A 20,587-nucleotide genomic window follows, 5' to 3' on the forward strand; every position below is an offset into this window, starting at 1 on the left:
ATCTTGTCTTGGTCCAAGTTCTCAACAATTGATGTGGTAACTGTTGAATTTTAATTAAGCTTCGAATTTAGCACATTTTAATTTCTTATCCTATTTTTTTTCTTTTAGAGAGAGAGTAAGGGCAAGAGAAGGGAAGGGGCAGAGGGAGAGAGAGAATCTCAAGCAGACTCGGTGTGGGGACCAGTCTCACAATCCTGAGATCATGACCTCAGCTGAAACCGGAGTTGAACACTTAGCCGACGGAGCCACTCAGGCGCCCCCTAATTTCTTACCATTTTTTTAAAAAGTTTTTAAATTTATTTTAGAGAGAGCAAGAGAGCACAAGTGGGGGAGCAGCGGGCAGAGGGAGAGGAAGAAACAGGATTCCTGCTGAGCAAGGAGCCTGATGCAGGACTCGATCCCAGGACCCCGGGATCATGACCTGAGCTGAAGGCAGATGCTTAACCAATTGAACCACCGAGACTCCCCCCATTTCTTTCCATTTAATAAACCTATCCTACATGGAAGGGAAGTTGGAGATCTCTAAGAAGACAGCGGCCCAGCACCCATGAACTCAGGAGCACGCATTCTCCTGACTGTTCAGAATCTTGCTCAGCCCTGTCTCCAACCCTGGGGATGTGGTTCTGCACCCCAACAGTAGACTTGAAGCGAAAAGTGGTCACAGAGGACGGTGAAGATACAGGTATTTCAATTCTCTCGTTCTATGTGAGTCCTTGGAGTTTGGGTTTGTGCTTAAAATTTAAAATAGTGAGGGATGGCTGGGTGGCTCTGTTGGTTAAGCCGCTGCCTTCAGCTCAGGTCATGATCCCAGGGTCCTGGGATCGAGTCCCACATGGGGCTCCTTGCTCGGCAGGAAGCCTGTTTCTCTCACTGCCTCTGCCTGCCTCTCTGCCTGCTTGTGTGTACTCTCTTTCTCTCTCTGGCAAATAAACAAAATCTTATAAAAATAAAAATAAAATTTGCAACAGTGTGACTGCAAAGGTTGGGGGGGGGGTTTATTTGGTAAGTGCAAGCTTTAGTTCATACATGAAGACAATTTGTCTCATCTCAAGGCCATTACTGAAAACAGTCCTGCCGTGCAAAGGAGTGGGGCGCTCAGCCACGAGGAACGGGGCAAAGAGCACCCAGGCTTGCCTTGGACTAAAACACAAGCATGGAGAGACAAACAGGTGTATCTCCTTCCCTGCCCACCTGGGGACACCGCCGTCCCCACCCCGCCCTCCTCCTCCAGCCAGAACCCACCGAGACCGAGCGTGCATGTCCATCTACGTCCCCCATCCCACTGCCCCTTCCCCAGGACTAGGAGGGAGTCTCCCCCTCAGCAAGTCCCTCCGTCGGACCCTATATCCGGTCACTCTTCTTTTTCCTCACCCACCACCCGTTCTGGAAGCCAGGGCCCTCACTTCAAGGTTTGGGGTCCTGGTGGAGATTATGGGGGCCAAAGCCTTCCCCAGCCCCTGCTCGACACTCCCTGTTGTGACCTTTATCAAATTCTACAGTCCAAGCCCTTGTCCTCACACTCCTTCCCCCCGCTGGCTGGAATGTTGGAGATGCCCCCAGGAGTGGCTGGTTTGAATTTGAGTGTTCTGCTCCCCCCATACAGCACCACTCCCCACTTCCCCCAGCTCCAGCCACACCTTGGCTCCCAGAATAGGCACGTTACCGTTATTGTGCTGACTCCTGCCTAGGCGTACGTGCTGTTCACTCTGCCTGCAAACCCTGCCTGCTCTTACCCCCTCTGTCTCTGTAAAGACACCTCCTCCAGAAAGCCATCCCTCACTTTCCCTCTCAACAAGGATCTCAGGATGCCCAGGAATTTCACCTGTTTTCCCGCTGTTGTCTCCCTCTCTGGGCTTTGTTCCAAGGTCACCACTGTGTCTCCAGCTCCCACAGAGGGGGCCTCGGAGATGGCCAAATTCAACACAATGGATTTGGTTCCTCCAGACCATCCAGCAGGGCCGGCGCACAGTAGGTCCAGCCTGCACGGGCTCATGCACCGTGGGCCACCTTCCAGAGCCCAGGAAAGCTGGCGGGAGGGAGGCCCCTTGTTGCCAAAAGCAAACAGGCCGCCCAGGGAAGTTTTGCTGCTCTGGGTCACACCCGCCTCTGGGTGGCTGCCAATCTTCCTGCCAGAAACCACAGACCCAGCCGAAACTGCCCAGAGTCCGGGCCACAGGGCTTCGGAGGACTTGGGTCAGCTCTACAAAGGGGGGTGTCCTGCGGAGCTCCTGCTGGGTCCACAGCGTCCCGAGGCTCGGGCTGGGGTCTGGGGCAGGGCTGCGGCGGCCACCCCCTTGGGCTGGGAGGAGCAAGAGGGGCCCCTGCCAGCCTGTCACAGGCTCTTGGCAGCCTGTCACTGGCTCTGGCTTTCACACGCTCACACACACACACATACACACACATACACACACACACTGGCAGGCACCCTCTCGGTGGCCTCCGCGGTCTCCTCTTCAGGTAAATGGGCTCAGCTGTGGGAGCATGAGGATGGGGACAGGAGGGGGAATGCAGAGGCCAGTGTGTGTGCACACGTCTGTGTGTGTGTGTGTGTGTGTGTGTGTGTGTGTGTGTGTGCCTGGGAGTGACCTCACAGCCGCCGGAACATAAAATCTTAGAGTAGGTCCTGCCTCCCAGGCTCAGAGCTGGCTCCGTGGGGGACACAGTGACATGAGAGGCACACCACAGACCCACCTTCTGGCCTTCTCCCTCCTCTGCCTCCTCTCAAAGGTAAGGGGGCCCTGGGCCCCAAAACGTCCTGCTGACTTCCTTGGTGTGGTGGGAGAGGTGTGGGATCATTGCCAAGGATCCCCTGGAAGATTTCCTGCAGGTCCCTGGTGTCAGGCACAGCCCAGCTTCCCTCCCCGGTGCCCAGACATTTGTCTCTGGCCAGCTCTGCAGTGCTGCCTTAGGCGAGTCCCTTCTCTCTGAGCCTCAGCTGCTCCCTCAGTGAAATGGGCATAATGATCACAAGGTCTTTGCGAAGATCACAATGGTAATTCATCAGAAGTGCTCAGCACAGGACCTGGACTGTGGCAGGTGTTTCAAAAGAGAGGGCCATGACTACTGGCGGTCCCCAGAGCCCTTCTACAGCACTGAGGGGGGTGTCCTCATTATATATGGGAAGATGCAACATACAACCTGCTTTGCCTACCTGGAGCCAGGATTTGGATGGATGTTGGTGTCTACCTGATGGGAAAGTTCATACCGCAAGGGCATTACTGCTATTGGGTGTGAGTGACCTGCAGACTCGGGCTGAAGAGGGGACAGGGAGACGTTCATGGAATAGCAATCTCCTCTCAGGGAACATTTTTCACAAGGTTTGTGAAATATCTACCTTGCCTAGCATATCCAACAGCCTCGTAAGGAATTATTATCCCCTGTTTTCGGGCAAGCAAGGCTCAGAGAGGGCAAGCAGCTTGCCTAAAATCACACAGCAAAGAAACATCAGAGTAATTGAGGCGGTGGAGCCCAGGTGGGCTTGGCTGTGTGGGGAGTAGGGAAGGGGCACTTCTATTTGTGTCTCTCCTGCTGCCCGTGCCTTTTCCCCTACCTGGACCAAGGCCCCAGCTGCCGAGCCCCGTCATTCCTTCAGCAAATGCTGAGTTCCTGATACCACGGAGACTGGCCCCACCACAAGCCACAATCTCATTGTATGTCATGCTTCTCTGAGGATCATGGCAGGAGTGTTTCTCTCCTGGATCCTCAGTAGGACTGGGGGGCAAGGCTGTGAGCCCAGCTGGCATCCTGACCCCACTGTTTTTCTCCCCCAAGGGGCTGAGCAACACCCGATGCCCGGGTGGGTGGCTTGGGTAGTTGGAATAGGGGACTTGGGGTTCCGGAGCCAGGCTTAAATGAAAGACTCAAAGAAAGCTGTCTGGGACTCACTGTCCACCCCTCCCTTATTATTCCCTGTCCCCGGGAGCTGGGCGGGCGGCATCCCGCACAGAATCAGGGACTTAGTCATCATGAACACAGAAAGCCACAACCATCCTCAGGGAGAGAATTCTAAGTCCTCCGGCAGCCTGTGGGCTCCTGGGCTCAGGTCGGTAAACAGGGGCAGGTGACAGAGACCCGGAAACAGACAAAGTCACTGTGACCAAGAGCCAGCCATGACTTCTTTTAATCCCTGTCCCCATTTCCAGATAGGTGGTCTCACCCCTTTGAGAAGGAAACAGCCTCCTCCCCACGAAGCATTTATATGGTGTGTTGAAGGTCACACAGCCCATCCAGGTACAACCTGGATTTCAACTCTTTTCTAGAATATTCCACATCCAGGGCTCATCCCTCTGGTGACTGCAGCAAGGCTCTGAGGAAACAGCAGGAGTCTCCCTGGAGATCCAGGGGGTCCAGAGAAGACAGGTCTCTCCTTGGCTGGGCTCCCTTGACCTCTCACTGTCCCTCCTGAATAAATAGGTAAACTGAGGCAGAGGCTAAGCTGGCAGCAGAGCTGCCCAAGGACAAAGGTGGGTTGTGGTGATGAGAGCCTGGGCCTTGGATTCCCGTGGACCTGGATTCCAGTCCTGACTCTACCTCTTACTGGCCTCGTCCCCACACTGTTTTGAGCTTCTGTTTCTTGGTCTTTCCTGTGGACACAAAGCGAGTGCCTCATCTGAAAAGGTTGAATTAGCACATTACAGCTCACGGCATGCCCGTGGTCAATGCTGGCCACATCATCGGTATAATTAGTGGCCCCACCTGGGTGTCAGGACCAGCACATCCCCCTAAGCCAAGCTCACCCCGTAGGCAGCTTGGGGCGAGAACCCGGGTACAAAGCAGAAGGCTTGTGGCCTGGCACCCCTGCTTTTGGGCGGGAGGGACCCAAGAGCCAATTCTGGCCAGGGGCTCCACTTCTCACTAACCAAGGGAGCCCAACCTCTGCTTTGCACAGGGATCCCAAAGTCAGGCTGATGGCTCCTCAGGGTGATTCCATGAGAATTGTTTCCAGATTTATTACAGTGCAGCATTGGGTTCATAAAGAGGCGCCCTAGATGCTGCCGTAGACTTTCAGACAAGCCAGATGCTGCTGGTCCGGACCAGGCGTTGAGGGGCAAGGTTAGGCCATCTTCTCTAGAATCTCTTCAGTATCACCCAGTCTGCAGCATGGAATTCCTGCAGAGATGGTGACTCACTCCCCTGCAAGGCCTGGGGCACAGAGCTGCCCGCCTGCCTCCTGACCAGTGCTGTCCCTGCCTGGAATCACCACCCCCACCCCGGCCCCCCAGGCTGGTTGGCCGGTCTGGGGTGGCCTCTGGTGGCTGGGGTGCAACCTGCAGGCCACTGAAGGCAAGTTTGCAGGACTGGGGGATCCTAGAGGTAGAACAAAGAGGGCCAAGGGTTTCATTGCCTGCTTTGGGGCCACACAGAAGTTTGGAGGTGATTCATTCTATTTTTGTAAACTGTAAGTCTTCCATCCTCCAGATGAAACCCTTTGGTCCTCTAAAGATCCTATGGAACTAAAGATCGGCCCCCTACAAAGGGAGCTACCTGGGAATATCTTGAATTATGCCTGCCTCTGGGTCCCCACCTTCAAATGGACATATGGGGAGACCATGGCATCTGGCTTCTGGCTTGATTGTTTCTCTGTCCTGAGTGTGGAAGAACAACCAGGACACTTGGATCAATACCTTGACCCTGTCCGTGGGGGATGGGTCCCTGGCTCAGGCTTTTCCCAATTACAGGATCCTTAAGGAGGAAGTGGGCTCAGCTCTGCAGCTAACACACTGACTTTCGGCAAGATGCTTTGTCTCGCTGGAGCTCAGTTTCCCCCATCTCTCCCTGGCAGAGGTGTCAAAATCCTAGCTATGCATCAGAAGCCCCAGGACAGCCCGATAAAAACACAGATTCCAGAGCCTGTCTCTGGAAGTTATATTTGGGAAGTCCCAGGGGAGGCCTGGGGATCAGTATTTTACCAAGTTTCCTGGCGGATCTGACACATACCCAGAAACATATTCTGGATTGTTCCAAAGATCAAAAACATCTATGATACCGTGTGATTTATTTAGCTGTCAGGACAAATATTTCCAGTCTACATGCTAGAAAATGTGCAGTGCCCTGCCACTGTAATCCTTTGTTTTGTTGATTTTGCCTTTCTGTAAGCTTCTGAGGGCAGGGCCCGGCTCATCCCTTGTAATTCCCAACTGTGATCATCACGGCTAAGGCAATGCACATCTACAGCATGGGCTCTGTGCTCAGGGTTTAACACGCACATTTCATGTATGAAATCCTGAAAACAATCCTCTGAGTTCAATATTACTGTTGCCCCCTTTTCACAGATGAAGAAACTGAGGCTTGGAGAGCTTCAGTAACTTGCCCAAGGTCACTCAGCTAATAAGGAGCAGAGGCAGGACTGCGACTCTAGGCCAAAGTCCTTGCTCGCGACCACAAGGCCACGCTGCCTCTTAGGGAAGGGTATCCCCACACTGCCAAGGTTCAAGGCCAGGTCTGTGTGACCCTGGGGCCAAAGCGTGGACCCCTCACTGCCCACCTGGAATGCCCGTGGCCGAGTGACATGCTCTGTCTCTGCAGGTGTGTGCCCAGCTGTGCCCGACGCCCTGTGCCTGTCCCTGGCCACCGCCCCGATGCCCACTGGGGGTGCCCCTGGTGCTGGACGGCTGCGGCTGCTGCCGGGTGTGCGCACGGCGGCTGGGGGAGCCCTGCGACCACCTCCACGTCTGCGACCCCAGCCAGGGACTGGTCTGCCGACCCAGGGTGGGCTCTGGATACCGAGGGGCTGTGTGCCTCTGTAAGCAGGTTTGCCGGACGGATGTGGGTGTGTTTGGGAGGGTCAAGGCTGAGGGGTCCTGGGTCCAAGAGAAGCTCTTTTCTATCTCCTCACTTAAGGCGCACCACCTGGTGGCCCATGTTTCCCCAGGCCCTCCCTCGGCTCCTCCCCTCTTTCTTGGCTTCCACCACGCCGCCCACCTGGACAGCGTCCCCTCATTCCTATCCGTTCAAACCACGACCGACTGCCAAAGCCAACCTCACACACTCCTCCCCCGAGAAGTCCTCTCAGATTCCTTAAACCGGGAATCACTACCCTTTCTCAGGACCTTCGCCACACTTCTGAGGAAATAAAAGTGCAACCGTTTACTTGGGGGGGAGGGCATGGAGTAATAGGCGTCGGGCGGTATGCTGAAACCTACCCCAGGACCCTCACGTAAATCACATAATCCTCGCAAGGACCCTTCGACCTAAGTCCTTCCTGACTCACTTTACAGATGAGCCAGCTGAGGTTCAGTAATATTTACTGGCACGATTACTGTTACGCAGCTCGGGACTGGACCAGCTCGGGGGGGTGGCCAGGGACAGGCACAGGGCGTCGGGCACAGCTGGGCACACACCTGCAGAGATGGAGCATGGATCACAGGGTGTGATGCAACATTTCATTCTGCCTTCCTCCTGGAGTGGGAGCCCTAGGACCTGAGTTCAAATCCTGAGTTTGCCATTTACTGGTGACCTGAAGCATGTTCCCTCTCCCACCATTCCAAGCCTTTGTGCCCTTGGATGCTTTAGATCAGAGTTTATCAACTTTGCTTTTTGGGCCTGACAATTCTTTGTTATCATTCTATATTGGGGGAGGGGAGCTGTCCTGTTCCTGGCAGGACCTTCAGCAGCATCCCTGGTCTCTGTTCCCTGGACGCCCCTAGCATGTCCCTCACCCACAAGTCGTGACACTCTGTCTCAGACAAATGTCCCCTGGGGAACAAAACCGTCTCCAACAGAGAACCACTGCTTTAGAGAAATAGAAAAATGGGAGGGTGTTCTTTTTTTTCTCAATAAGTCTTATAGAGCAATCTATATCTTTCATCTGTTTGCATGTATCAGTTTAAAAAAAGAACAAGAGAGAGAAGGGCTCATGGATCACTGATAATGAGTCCACTTATAGAAAAAAAGCAAGTTTTAAAAAAACCAACAAGACTGATAGACATAAAGTTATCAATACTAAATCTTTGTTAAACACTTTTTAAAAAAAAAAATCAGGGGAGTATAATCATGAGAAGATAGTAATTTGCTTTATAAACTCATAGATGATTGCTGAGAAAAATGTATCTAGGGAAAAAAATGAGATAAGTATCACTTATCTTCCCAGGCTGCTGTTTCAATGAGCCAGGACACATCTAAAGCATTTGGAAGCATTTTATTTATCCAACACTTTCAAAGCCCTTACCATGTGCCAGGCACTAAGGGCTTCACAAATACCACCTCATTTAATCTCTGGAAATCATATGAAGCTGGTACTAATGTCATCTGCATTTTATAGATGGGTGGAAACAAGAGGCACAGAGAGGTTGGGCAACTTGCCTAAGGTCACACAGCTCATAAGTGGCTGAGCCGGGATTTGAACTCAGGGAGCTGGCTTCACAATCTTCATGTCCGTCACTCTACTGCCTGACCCTCAGCATATGATTAGTCCATATTGGCTATTCCCGTCACTAAGTTTACTAAGGGGCTTTTCTTATTCCATCTTGATTCAGACTTTAGACTGTAGCTGGTCTTTGCTTCTTCCTACAACTCCCAGCCGTGGTTGGGCAACACAGTGTGTGTTCATGAGCCAGATCCAGAGGCTGGTGAACCCCACAGATAAGACCTTACAGAGGCGGAGTCTAGGTCTTAGCTCTGCGGGGAATATGCTGCCTCAAACTCTCCAGTCAATTCCTCGCCGGACAGACCTTTGACAGCGGACTCTGAGCTGTGTGCGTGTCCACCATAAGCTCCCAACACCCCACACTCCGAGTGTGCAGCCTCCCCAGCTCAGCCAAGGGCATCTCTACCCTTCCTGCGGCTTGAATTCAAAACCTTACAGTCATGAATTACAGTCATTCTTGATATCTGTCATTTTGTACACCCCACATACGCCCACCAGCGAAGTCTTCACAATATTCTAGAACCTGACATTCTGGCCCCTTCTCAGTCCCTCCACGGCTACCAGCCTGGTCTGAGCCTCACCATCACGTGCTGGCTGTTGCAGCGGCCCTATAATAATTTCCCCGCTTCTGTCCTCACCCCCTACTCTGTTCCCAACACAGCAGCCACAGGGCTCCTTTCAATACATACATCAGATCACATCCCTTTTTTTTTCCTCAAGGCCTCCAACAGCTTCCCACTGCCTCCAAGTAAAAGCCAGCCCTCTCAGTGGCTACAAGGCCCCGTAATGTCCTGCTCCTGTTTTCTTTCTGACCCTGCCTAACTCCCCCTCTCTCTCCTGCTCTCTGATCCAGCCATGCTGGCCTATTCTGTTCCTTAAATACCCTAGGGGAGCTTCCACTGCAGGGCCTTTGCACTGGCTGTTTGCTCTGCCAATGCTCTTTCCCCCCAGATATCTGCATGGCGAGTTCCTGCATCTCCTTCTCATCTTTCTCAAATACAACCTTCTCTGGGAGGCCTTCCCCGATCACCATATTCAACACTCCTGAACCTTGCCTCCCATTATTTTTCTAGCTCTAATCACCACTGGACATCATAAACTCTACTTGTTTATAGTGTTTATTTCCATGAGAGCGAAAGCTCCAATGAGGGCAGGATTTTTGCCTGTTTAACCATTGTTGTATCATGAGTCCCTAGCATGCAGTAGGCCCCCAGTAAATAAGCACTGACTGAATGAAACAACAAGAGTAAGAGCTCCGGGGAGGCTGTAGGAACAGGAACCTTTCAGGGCGCGTGTCCTGTGGGCACGACCTTTACACATGTGACCTCATTTTACCCTTAATAATGGGTAGGTTCTATTATTAAAATGACTTTGCAAATGAAAGAACTGGGGTTCAGAGGGGTGAAGTCACCTCTCCGAGGTCACACAGTTTGCAAGTGGCCAAAGGGGAGAAAAAAAATCCTCTGTTGTTCCTTCTCCTGCAAGGGACTCTCAGAGAGAAAGAGGGGCGCAGAGATCACCAGGTGACAAGACTGGGCTCTGAAGTTATTTGAGGGAGTTTGCCGGAGAAGGGGGCATTGGAAGGACCTTGAAGAGGAAGTAGGATTTTGGCAACTGTATGTGTGTATGGTTGGCAGGGGGTAGGGGCTGGCGGATTGAAGAGTGAGTACCTTAGGAGGTGCCTCCTGGTGTTTGGGACCCCGCACAAAGGTACACAGACCCCAGGGTGGGGAGTGGCCGCCCAGGGATCCTCAGCCCCGCCCCCAGCCAGCTCTGAGCTGGAGGACCAGGAGAGGTGCCAGGAATCCTTGCTAAAATTATCACCCCTCCAGCTGACTTTCCGAAACAATCCCTCTGTTTACCAGATCCTCCCCGAGACCAGGAGCCCAGGGCTGTGGCCCCAGGAATCTGGTGGGAGACCCTTCAGGATTAAGGGGCAGCTGCCCCTAGTCTGGCGGCCACATGATCCAGGCCCAAGGTCAGGGATTTGGCGTCAGAGGGCTGTGGCCTGGAAGGAGCTGGGAGAGAGCTGGCTCTCGCTCTGTCCTCCCCGAGGAACGGACATTCCCCCACTCCCGTTCACTGAGCAGCTGCTATGTTCCAGGCTTTTGGAAAAATGCCTTAAGTGCACTAGTTCCTTTAATCCTCCAGTGGCCCTGGGAGCCGGGTAATTTGGCTCAGAGAGGTGCAGTGACCTGTCCCAAGCCCCACAGTTAGCAGGGGCTGGCACCCACATCTGCGCAGATCCCAAATCCCCGCATAGGTCCCAAATCCCTGCGTAGGTATGGGCCTGTTGGAGGTTTTATTCTGAAGACCTGGGAAAACCTGCCTTCGGGCAAATCTTTCCCCAGACCCAGCTGAACTGCCCCCGGAGTCTCCAGGACTTTCGGCTCCTCCTTGCTCTGCCCTCCCCGGGCGGCTCACCTATGCCTCTCCTTGGCTTTTCATTCTGTCTGGCAGATGGTGACTTTCACATCTGTCCCCTGCCTGGTGCTCCATCTTTCAAGACAAGGACTACGTCTTAGTCCTGTCTAGGATCCCAGTGGCTTGGCACTCAGGAGGGGCACACGACACATCTCCGGAACCATAAGAAAACAGAATCCTTCCATGAGTGTCTCTTCTTTGCTGGGTCTTGCACAAGGCATTCATTCAAATGACCTGGGTGTGTCCCAGCCATGTTCTGAGCCAGCATAGGGCCGCCCCGGCCCTCAAGGAGTGCTTGCCCAGTGCAGGAAGTGGGAATAACACCCCTATCTTGAGGGTTTCACTTGAAGAGTGTCCCTTGAGCACCTACGGTATGCCTAGCACGGTGTTAGAAGTTATGGAATATCGTCTCCCGTACCTGAAGGCATGGAGCTGTTCTCATCATTGCTATTGTTAAGGTGACTCAGAGAAGTTAAGCAACTTGTCTAAAGTCACAAAGCCAGCAGGTTAAGCCCAGGCCTGGCAGGGATGACTACAGCCTGGCAGAGGCACATTGAAAGTGTGTTGCATGAACTCTCAGTGCGTATGTAAGTTATATATTTAATAATATAGTATATAGTAATTAATTACATTAATAATAACAACAAAGCATCTGGGATCTGTTGAAGGTCTCTTTTATGTTGGATTCATTACATATATCATTTCATTTGGTCTCTACCACAACCCTGTGAAATAAGTGCCATTATAACCCATTTTGCAGATAAGGAAACTGAGGTAGGAAGAAGTAAAGTCGTTTGGCCAAGCTCCATAGCTAATAAAAAGCAGAGTGGGGGCTCCAACCAGGCCAGTGTCCCCACAGCGCCTATGCCAGGATGCGGTACACCACACTGTCTTCCCGCGGGCCCCAGGGGAGGCTGGCGATGGGGACCGGCTGGAGCGCCTTGGCGGCGAGCAGATGCCGAAGGGACCGGGTCCCCAGCAGGATCTTGGCCAGCTCTGCCGAGAGACCGGGGAGAGGATGCGGCTGGCACGGTCTTGCCCAGGGAAAAGCTGGGGGTCATGGACGGGGGTCCGGTTTCTCCTCTGCAGGGGGAGAGGATGACGGGAGCTGTGAGGTGAACGGCCGCCTGTACCGGGATGGCGAGACCTTCCAGCCCCACTGCCGGATTCGCTGCCAGTGTGAGGACGGGGGCTTCACCTGTGTGCCCCTGTGCAGCGAGGACGTTCGGCTGCCCAGCTGGGACTGTCCGCATCCCAGGAGGGTTGAGGTCCCCGGCAAGTGCTGCCCTGAGTGGGTGTGCGACCAGGGAAGGGAGCTGGGGGTCCGGCCCCTCCCAGCCCAAGGTGAGTGCTGGGGGGCCCAGGCCGGGGCCTGGGCCACCCGGGGGTGGGGCTTCCCCTGAGCCAAGACACTTGGACTTGTCAGAGCTCAGGTTTCCCTGACCCTGCTGGGAGGGGCTGGTGACTGAGGACATTCAGAAAGCCCAGCGGGAGTCACAAGACTTCTTCAAACGGACAAAACAACAAGCAAATAATTCTAAATCGTAAATAATGGAAAATAAAAATTGGTGGTGGAGCAGGGAAGGGAAGGGAGGGCTAGGATACTTGGATCGAATGTTCCCGTTTCATAGCAGAGGTATACTATTATGATAGACACTAGTAGTCTATTTCTAATATAGCGATATGCATTAATAATACATTCATATAATTTAAATATAATATTACGTAATATTATAAATATGTAGTTATTTGGGCTTATCCAAAGGGGAACTCAAAACTGAAGCAGGTGAAGTGGTTGCCTCTGGGATGTGGGCTTAGGGGTGGTCAGAGATGGAGGAAAGATAGTTACCTCTTGCTATAAACTCTTTAGTTCTAGAGAACTTGTTACTGTTACATTAGTGGGTTATTGTAATTATCTGAACACAATCTTTTTAAAGAAAGGCAGCTGAAAAGAAGGCATTGGTTCATTGATGTTAGTGCCGCATCAGAGTAGAGCAGGATGGGGTTCAGCATGGAGTCTGTCTGGGTTCTAAGCCCAGCTTCTCTATTTCCTAGCTGTGTGACTCTGAGAAAGTTGCTTAACTTCTCTGTGCCTCAGTTCCCCCAACTATAAGATGAGGGTAAGTGTGTCTAACTTGCAGAGCTGTTGTAGGGGTCTGGATGAGTAAGCCCAAGGAAAGCAGTCACAGCAGCAGCTCGCACAGAGCACTCCATCCGTGGTGGCTGTCAGTATCCCTGTTGTGGAATGGAACACATTCACTTAAATACATAGGAGAATGCCAGTGAGTTCATCTTATATATACACTGTAAATGCAATCTCATCTCCATTACGTGTGTCTGTAAGTGTGTGTGTGTGTGTGTGTGCATGTGTGTCCCTGTACGCCCTCCGCACACACAGGTGCATATCACACAGGCTTTCTCAACCTGGGCACGAGTGACACTTGGGCTGGGTGACGCTCTTGTAGGGGAGCTTCCCTGTGCCCTGCAGGGTGTTTACAAACATCCCTGCTGGGTTCCAGTAGCCTCAGTCCCAGCCGTGTCCATTAAGATGTCTCTGGACATTACCAAAGGAGAGGAGCACAGTCACCGCCAGCTGAGAACCATTTGGTTCATAAGGACCGGAAGAAAGGACACCACAATATTAAGAAAGCAGAATAAGATGTGAGGAGGAGGAGGAGAAGCTAGACAGTGCCGAGCCCTCCCATCTTGTTCCGGGTACAGCCTCACAACCCTAGCAGCTTTGCCACCGAGTCCCAGCACCTCTACTCACAGGCCAAAACCTTCTTCCTGGAAGATGCCATGGGGTGCAGAAATGAGAAACCCACCACGTACTGGGGGACCATCACGGCCGGCACCATCGTAGCTGCCTAGTACCCGGCACAAACGAGGTGCTCACAGCACCGTGCTAAGCATGCTCCCTCCGTTATTTTACTCAGTCCTATCACCCATTAGAAAACTTACATGGGAAGAAACTGAGGTCCAGAGAAGCTAAGGGACGTGACCATGAGGGCGCCGCTGGCGGCTGGGTTGACTTGGCTGCCAGGCCCTGACCTCACAGCGCTGACCTCTCTTTCTTCCCCCAGGACCCCAGTTTTCTGGCCTTGTGGCTCCCCCACCCCCTGGCGCCCCCTGCCCAGAGTGGAGCACAGCCTGGGGCCCCTGCTCAACCACCTGTGGGCTGGGCGTGGCCACTCGGGTGTCCAACCAGAACCTCCTCTGCCGCCTGGAGACCCAGCGCCGCCTCTGCCTGCTTGGGCCCTGTCCACCTGCCAGGGGCCGCGGCCCCCGGAACAGCACCTTCTAGAGCAGGGCTGGGGATCTGGGGGCTCCGGGACCGCACTCCCCAGCAGGCAAGCCAGCGCTTGGGCCCTGAGCAGAAGGCAGATGGCCCCTCCTCACGCCCTTGGCTAGGCAACGACATCTAGGCCCTGGAGGACCAGAATGTTCACAAGCCGTCTGCTCCATCTGGACCCTGAGATAGAGCCGGGATGTCTGCCCCAGCCCTCTTCCTCTACCTCATGGCCTAGGGGGCTGGCCAAGGTTTCCAGGGTCTTCTGCGCCATTCCCAACAGCCTTTATCAAACATGTGCATAGGCAAGCTTCCCAGCAGATAGGGCAACCAGCTGTCCCTTAATCATCAGGCCGAGGCAGGTGCTGGGCTGGACTGGCTATTTTCCTGGGGGTGTGGTGAAGAGGGGCACACAGAAATTCTGAATCTCCTGCTTCTTTTCCAGGAGTGACATAAAAATGTCCCTGTATACGTGTCTGTGCAAGAGCTTGTAGGTCAGGCTTATGCTGTCTGAGAAAGCTCCCCCACACCCCACCATCTAGGGTAGAATTCAGAGGTCGCATGTTTTGTGAAAGTCACAAGGTGAAATCACACTGTCTGGAAGAAAGTCGGAAAACAGGCCTGAGAGTGATCCGTTAAACCCGACTTGTATTCATAGAATGAACCTTTCTCAGGCACCTGCAATGTACCAGGCGCAGAACTAGACACTTTATATATAGGTTGGTGCTTTGCAACATTTGAGACCAGAGAAAAGTAGGGGAGCATGAAGGATAGCCCCCTGGGGACTGGGAAACATGGCCTGAAATAAACCAACCCAAGTGTGAAATTCTCTCTGAAGTCTCATGTTTTATTGCTTTAAAAAAAAAAAAAAACCTATGTACAAATTTTCCATCCTCCTCTGTGATCTACATGTTATGTTTAAAAATAAAAACTGTGTTTTCATCAGACTCCAACCAGGAAATTGGAGAGCACTGTCTGTATTTAAACTCGGATTTCTTCCTATTAAACTAATTTTATGGAGGCGTGGTTTACATGCCGTGAAACACACAGGTCTTAACGCACGGTTTATAGAGTCTTTGCCAATGTGAACACCTGTGTGATCAAGACCTCCATCAAGGTCCAAAACATTTCCAGACTCTCAGGAAGTTTCCTTTGGCCCCTTCCTGGTCATCCTCTCTGCCCCTGAAGGCAAAACCTGTTCTGAGTTTTATGACTGAAGAGGATGGAAAGCCGGTTCTCGAACCTCACATCAATAGACTGGGTACTCTTCTATGAATGGCTTCTTTCACTTGGTACCAGCTGTTGCAACGGAGGGTTTGAAGGAGAGCCCAGAAGCTGGAACCTGCCAGCGGAAGATGGAATCACAGCAGGTCTCTTTACCGGGAGCAGGTGCAGCCTTACAGAACGAACAAAAAGCCGACAGTGCTGGGGAGGCAGACCTGGCTTCTGCTGTCCACCACCCCCTGCCCCAGTTTCTAGGGGTGCCTCCCATGGGTCACCCCCACTGGGAAGGTAAGAGGCAAGGGAGCCTGGGAGTGTGGGGCGATGAGGTATGAAGCTGAGCAGGGGAAGGACAACCCAGCTCCCAGGATGCGCACGACCCGCCCTTCGGAACAGCTGCCCCCGGCACTTTGCTCAGGGACCACCTCTTCCCAAAACCCCAGATTGAGAATCACAGGCAGCATCTGACCACCCAATCTTGACAGAATAGAACTAACTTCAGGGCACAGAGGAGGACTCTGCTTGGGAAAGTGGTCTGTCCAAAAGCTGGTCTGCAGCTGGGGAGAGATTTTAGCCCATGCCAAGCTGACCTGACTCGAGACTGAGCTGATGGTCTCTCACACGCTGAGAGTTTCAGTGGGTCAGGTTCCGCAAGGTAAACTCTGAACACGTGGCCAGGAAAAATTCAGATATTCTCTCTAGAAGTGATGACAGTCAGGTCAGCTGACTAGGAGCTTTCCCCACAACTCTATGTTGCACTTGGGACACCCCCTGAAGGAAAGTGCTACTGATGTTCCCATTGTAAGGATGGGATAAATGGAGATTTGGAACCATGAGTGAGTTGTCCTGGGGTTGTGGTGCTGGACCCCTGGCCGGCTGGCTGCAAGGTCTGCGACCTCACTACCCAGCAGCTCGGAACAGAGCGGCACAGGGTGGGCTCGGCCATCTGCCCCGTCTTGGCTCTGAGGTTTCCTAGTGCGATCTTAGGCAGGGTACCAGACTTCATTATGCCTCAGTGTCCTTTCCTCTAAAACAGGGATGAGGGCAGTACTCTACACAGAGGGCTGTTGAGTACTATGTGATTTAAATAACAGTTGTAGCCATCATTCTCTGGACCTTTCAGGGCTTTAGTCTTTCCACCTGTAAAATGGGCATAAATAGAAGTGCCCGCCCTATGCGATCACTGTGTTGAGCGAGTTCCCATCACGTAGTGGTGTTGTATCAGGTCAGTCATTCCTCTGTGTTCACTTGAAATATAATCTGTACAATCCTGCTCCACGATTCTTTGCAAGTCAGAGAGTGATATGAGGCAAAGGCTGAGAATTTTCTTGTTTATAAACAAGAGAAGGTGGTGTTGGGGGCAAGGTTACAGGTAAAAATCAGACTAACCCCCACAGAAACTCATAGCCCAGAGGTACTGGGCCCAGCCATTCCCCATTATATATTTATTTGTACTTAAATTAAAGATTTTATCTTTAAGTAATCTCTATACCCAACGTGGGGCTCGAACTCACGACCCCAAGATCAAGAGTCGCACTCTCCCCGGAACAAGCCAGCCAGGCACTGCCCCTCCCCTAGTTGTATTTATATTATAGTATCCATGTTGTCACAAGTAACAAGAGTGCATCCCTTCTCAACACTGGGTGGCATTTCATTGCATGAATATGCTACACTTCATTTATCCATTCTATACTTCATGGGTAATTTCCAGCCTGGGCTATTACGAAGCCTGGTCCCCTTCTAGCTCACGTCTCCTGCTGGACATTGGGGAACGTTTCTGTTGGATAAACATCCAGGAGCAGAACTGCTAGGGTCTGCACTCTTTATCCTGGGTCAGACTATCTCCCAGTACAATGCAGGTCTCCATCCAATACATGCTCAGTAAAGACTTACTGCATAAGCCATAAAGGTAGGAACTAACATACATTACGTTCTCACCACATGCAAGACTCTGTTCCAAGCATCTTCTATGTAATCACTCACTTGACCTTCCTAATAACCATCTGAAGTATAATTATGCCCATTTCACAGAGACCCTGAGATATGGCAGATGAAGGAAATAGCCCAAGTTCACAGAGTTCACAGTTGGCAGGACCAGGATTCAAACCCAGGGAGTCGTGCTCAAGAGCCCACACCCGTGGCCACCAGGCTCCCCGTGTGCAGTCACTGCAGGGTTCAGGGATAAGGCAAGCCAGCCTGGACAGGTGGTGGGAGCAGGAAAGAGGAAACGGGAGAATCGCCACGACCTGACATTTCCTGTGGGGTCTTGTCTGAAGGGTGGATGTGAGCACTGGGGGTACTGGGGGTAAGACACCCAACATGACCCTAGGCTTGGTGCTGGAGGATGGCAGAATGGAGGGGCCGCACTGCCAGAAACTGGGGTGAGTGGGGGAGCCCCTACAGGTGGCAGATGGAGGGGTGCCTTGATGTTTTGAGTTTGAGGATGAAGTAGTCACCCAGGACAGTGTGGCTGGAGGCCGCCAGATATCAAAGAAGGGCCAGGGGACATGGACAGACATAGAGACAAGAGTTCGGGTTGGGAATTAGAGTCACTCGCATAGAGGAGTTATCAGATTGCCCTGGCCATTTAGTTACAGAAACACAGACAAGTACGTGTGTATGCTGGTGTGTTAACCTCTTACCATCCCTGTCTTCCCACTGCTTCCCCAGCCAAGGCCACCACCGTCTCTGCCCGGATGACCCCTGCAGTCTCCTCTTGCTCTCCTGGCTTCCTCCCTGCTCCTTACAGTGTGTGCCAGAGGGATCCTGTGAACACCAAGCCAAACCACACCATGCCAACCCACAGGACCCCACTCTGTGCCCCAGTCACCTCTCTGCCCTCAACCCCTTGCTCATGCTGCTCTGACCTCACTGTCCTCCTGGCTGTTTCTTGAACATGCTAGACACACTCCCACCTCAGGACCTTTGCACTGGCTCTTCCCTCTGCCTGACATCATCTTTCCCCAGATACCCCTATGGCTACTCCTTCGGGTGTGACTCGCAAGCTAACACGTCATGGAGAGCCCACCTCGGCCACCCTCTTCTATCCTCCCGATGTATGTTGCCCAAACCATGCTTTAACACACTACCTGACTTGTTCGTAACATTTATTATTCATTGACCCCATAGGTGCTGGCTGGGGCTTCCTTTTTCTGCTTTGTTGCCTGATATATTCCCAGGACCTAGAACAGTACCCAGGACAGAACCAGGCTTGGTCCTTATTGAATGAATGAAGTAATAGCTCTTCCTTTTGAAAAAGCCCAGGTGACAGGGGAGGGAGGGATTTCCCAGTGGCCACGCCCCCCTCCCCACCCAACATTCAACTCCAGTAGTTCTCAAAGTGGGGTTCCCAGACCAGAAACATCAGCATCAGCATCACCTGGGAACTGGTTAGAAATGCAAATATCTTGTGTCCCACTCCAGACTCACAGAAACTCTTGGGATGGGACCAGAATTCTGTGGGTTAACACGTCCTGCATCTCATTAAATTTTAAGATTTCTGGAGTGCGGCTGGGGAGTGGGAGAAGACAGTGATGTGCTGCTGCCCCCTTGTGGCACTGCGGTGCCTGACCGGACCAGCAGCCTGAGGCGAGAGGCAGCCAAGGACGTTGGAGGGAGGCAGGGACAGAACTTGGCCTGGGATTTCTCCCTGTTTGTGTGATGCCTCCTTCAAATACTACAGAGATGCCTGTGAGGACCCCTGCACTGCCCTGACCCAGAGCCCCTTCAACTGTCCCCAGACGACTCCCTGCTCCTCTGCACGCAGCCCAGCTCCTTCCTCCTCCCCCGGCCAGACTGTGCAGCCAGAGGCACTTTCTGGAGCACAGTTATGGTTAGGTCACTCTGCTCAAACCCCTCTGAGGCTCAGAGCTGCCTTCTGGGATGGGTCCAGGCTCCTTCCAAGACTCAAAGGCCTCCTCGGTGCCCCACCACACCGGGTGGTTGGAGCTCCCCACTCCCACTCCCTGGGGGCAATCTCCCTACCCCCCCACTCCCATCTAGCCTGGATGTCCCCTGATTATTCTCCCTTAGTGCCAGTTACCATGTCTACCTGAGGCCACCCCTCCCTTTGTGCACTGGCTCCCACCCCTCTTGCCCTCCTGGGTGATGCAGCCCTACAAGACCCCCTTTCCCCTCCTGTGCCTTCCATTTCTCCCTCTCTTCCAGATCATTCCCATCAACATACACATGTATTGGCTACTCTGCTAACAAGAGGCAGGGGGTCTTCTTCAAGGGGCAACTCCAGCAGCCTCATTGGGGGTACCAGGTACTATAAAAAAAAGTCCACCTGCCTCTTGATGGCTAAAATGCGGTCTAGGATCTCAGCCATGTTCTCAGCAACAGGGTTGCCATTGAGCCAATTCTCAAGAACTTTCTCCTCTTCTGCTACGATTAATGACAACATCAGGAGGAACCCAAGGGCAATAGCCCTGGCCTCTTGGACACCCTGAGGTTGGTCAATGAGCACAGTTGTAAGTGTCCCATCACACTGATATGGTTCTTATCTGTGGCCCATTCACTGCCTCCTGGCCCCTCACTACTGACTTTCCTGAAAATATTCCGAATCTCATTGCTGGGCGAGGTCTTTTCATCCACTCTGGGTGGGATGGGCAACATTAACCCAAGCTGCAAGCCAGCGGCAGCCAAGCACAGGTGGTTGACTTTGACCTTGACTCTCTTCTCCTCTCGAGGACTGGACCTCCATGTCTTGATTACCCTTCTGCATCCCCCAGTCCCAGAGACATCCTCTTCACACTCCGTGGCCTTCCTGTCCTCTCCAGGTCCCTGCCCTGTGCTCCACGCTCACCCCCATCGAAGCCCAAGGTCTTGAAACCAGATGCACCATCTCACTGCTTACTCCAGATGCCCGGGCAGGCCCCTGATGGGAAGTCCCCCTGGGGCCTTCCACTCAGCAGGTTACTCAGCCATCCGAATTTGATCTCCAAAAGAAACTTACTTATTTTAAACTTTCACGTCAACAGTCCTATTTGTTATGTTTCTTTAATCACTGTGGTGTACATATGGGTCTTCATCATATGGCTACTTAAACCCCGAATCAGGTCTTTATTAAACTGGGGTGAACAAGAGCCCAGTAGTAAGGAGTCCCCGACCACCACCGTCGGGAGCGTTCTTCCTGGGGAAGGAATATTGTAATGCTGGCCATGTTTAGATTTACTGGTATGGGGTGATGCTAAAAAGCAGATCGAATCTAGCCAGTTTTACTATAGTTTTAAATGTCTGTAAAGACAAGGCACTCCTTTGTCACCAGCATCTGGGGGCAGACCACC

General features: G+C 52.6%; 1 protein-coding gene and 1 long non-coding RNA gene across 3 annotated transcripts in view; one reads left to right on the forward strand and one right to left on the reverse strand.

Moving 5' to 3' along the window:
* Positions 1-20,587, reverse strand: part of LOC309871563 — a 53,431-nt gene that overhangs the window by 19,945 nt on the left and 12,899 nt on the right. The gene's annotated exons all lie outside the window — the stretch shown is intronic.
* On the forward strand, positions 2,170-15,025 carry CCN5 (cellular communication network factor 5). Its single transcript, XM_082745414.1, has 5 exons — positions 2,170-2,457; positions 2,635-2,727; positions 6,526-6,742; positions 11,879-12,133; positions 13,873-15,025. Exons 2-5 carry the CDS (start codon positions 2,668-2,670, stop codon positions 14,091-14,093), a joined length of 753 nt encoding a protein of 250 aa, XP_082601540.1. The 5' UTR covers positions 2,170-2,457; positions 2,635-2,667; the 3' UTR covers positions 14,094-15,025.

This window comes from Mustela nivalis, assembly GCF_964662115.1.
Source record: "Mustela nivalis genome assembly, chromosome: 8".
Classification (NCBI taxonomy): domain Eukaryota; kingdom Metazoa; phylum Chordata; class Mammalia; order Carnivora; family Mustelidae; genus Mustela; species Mustela nivalis.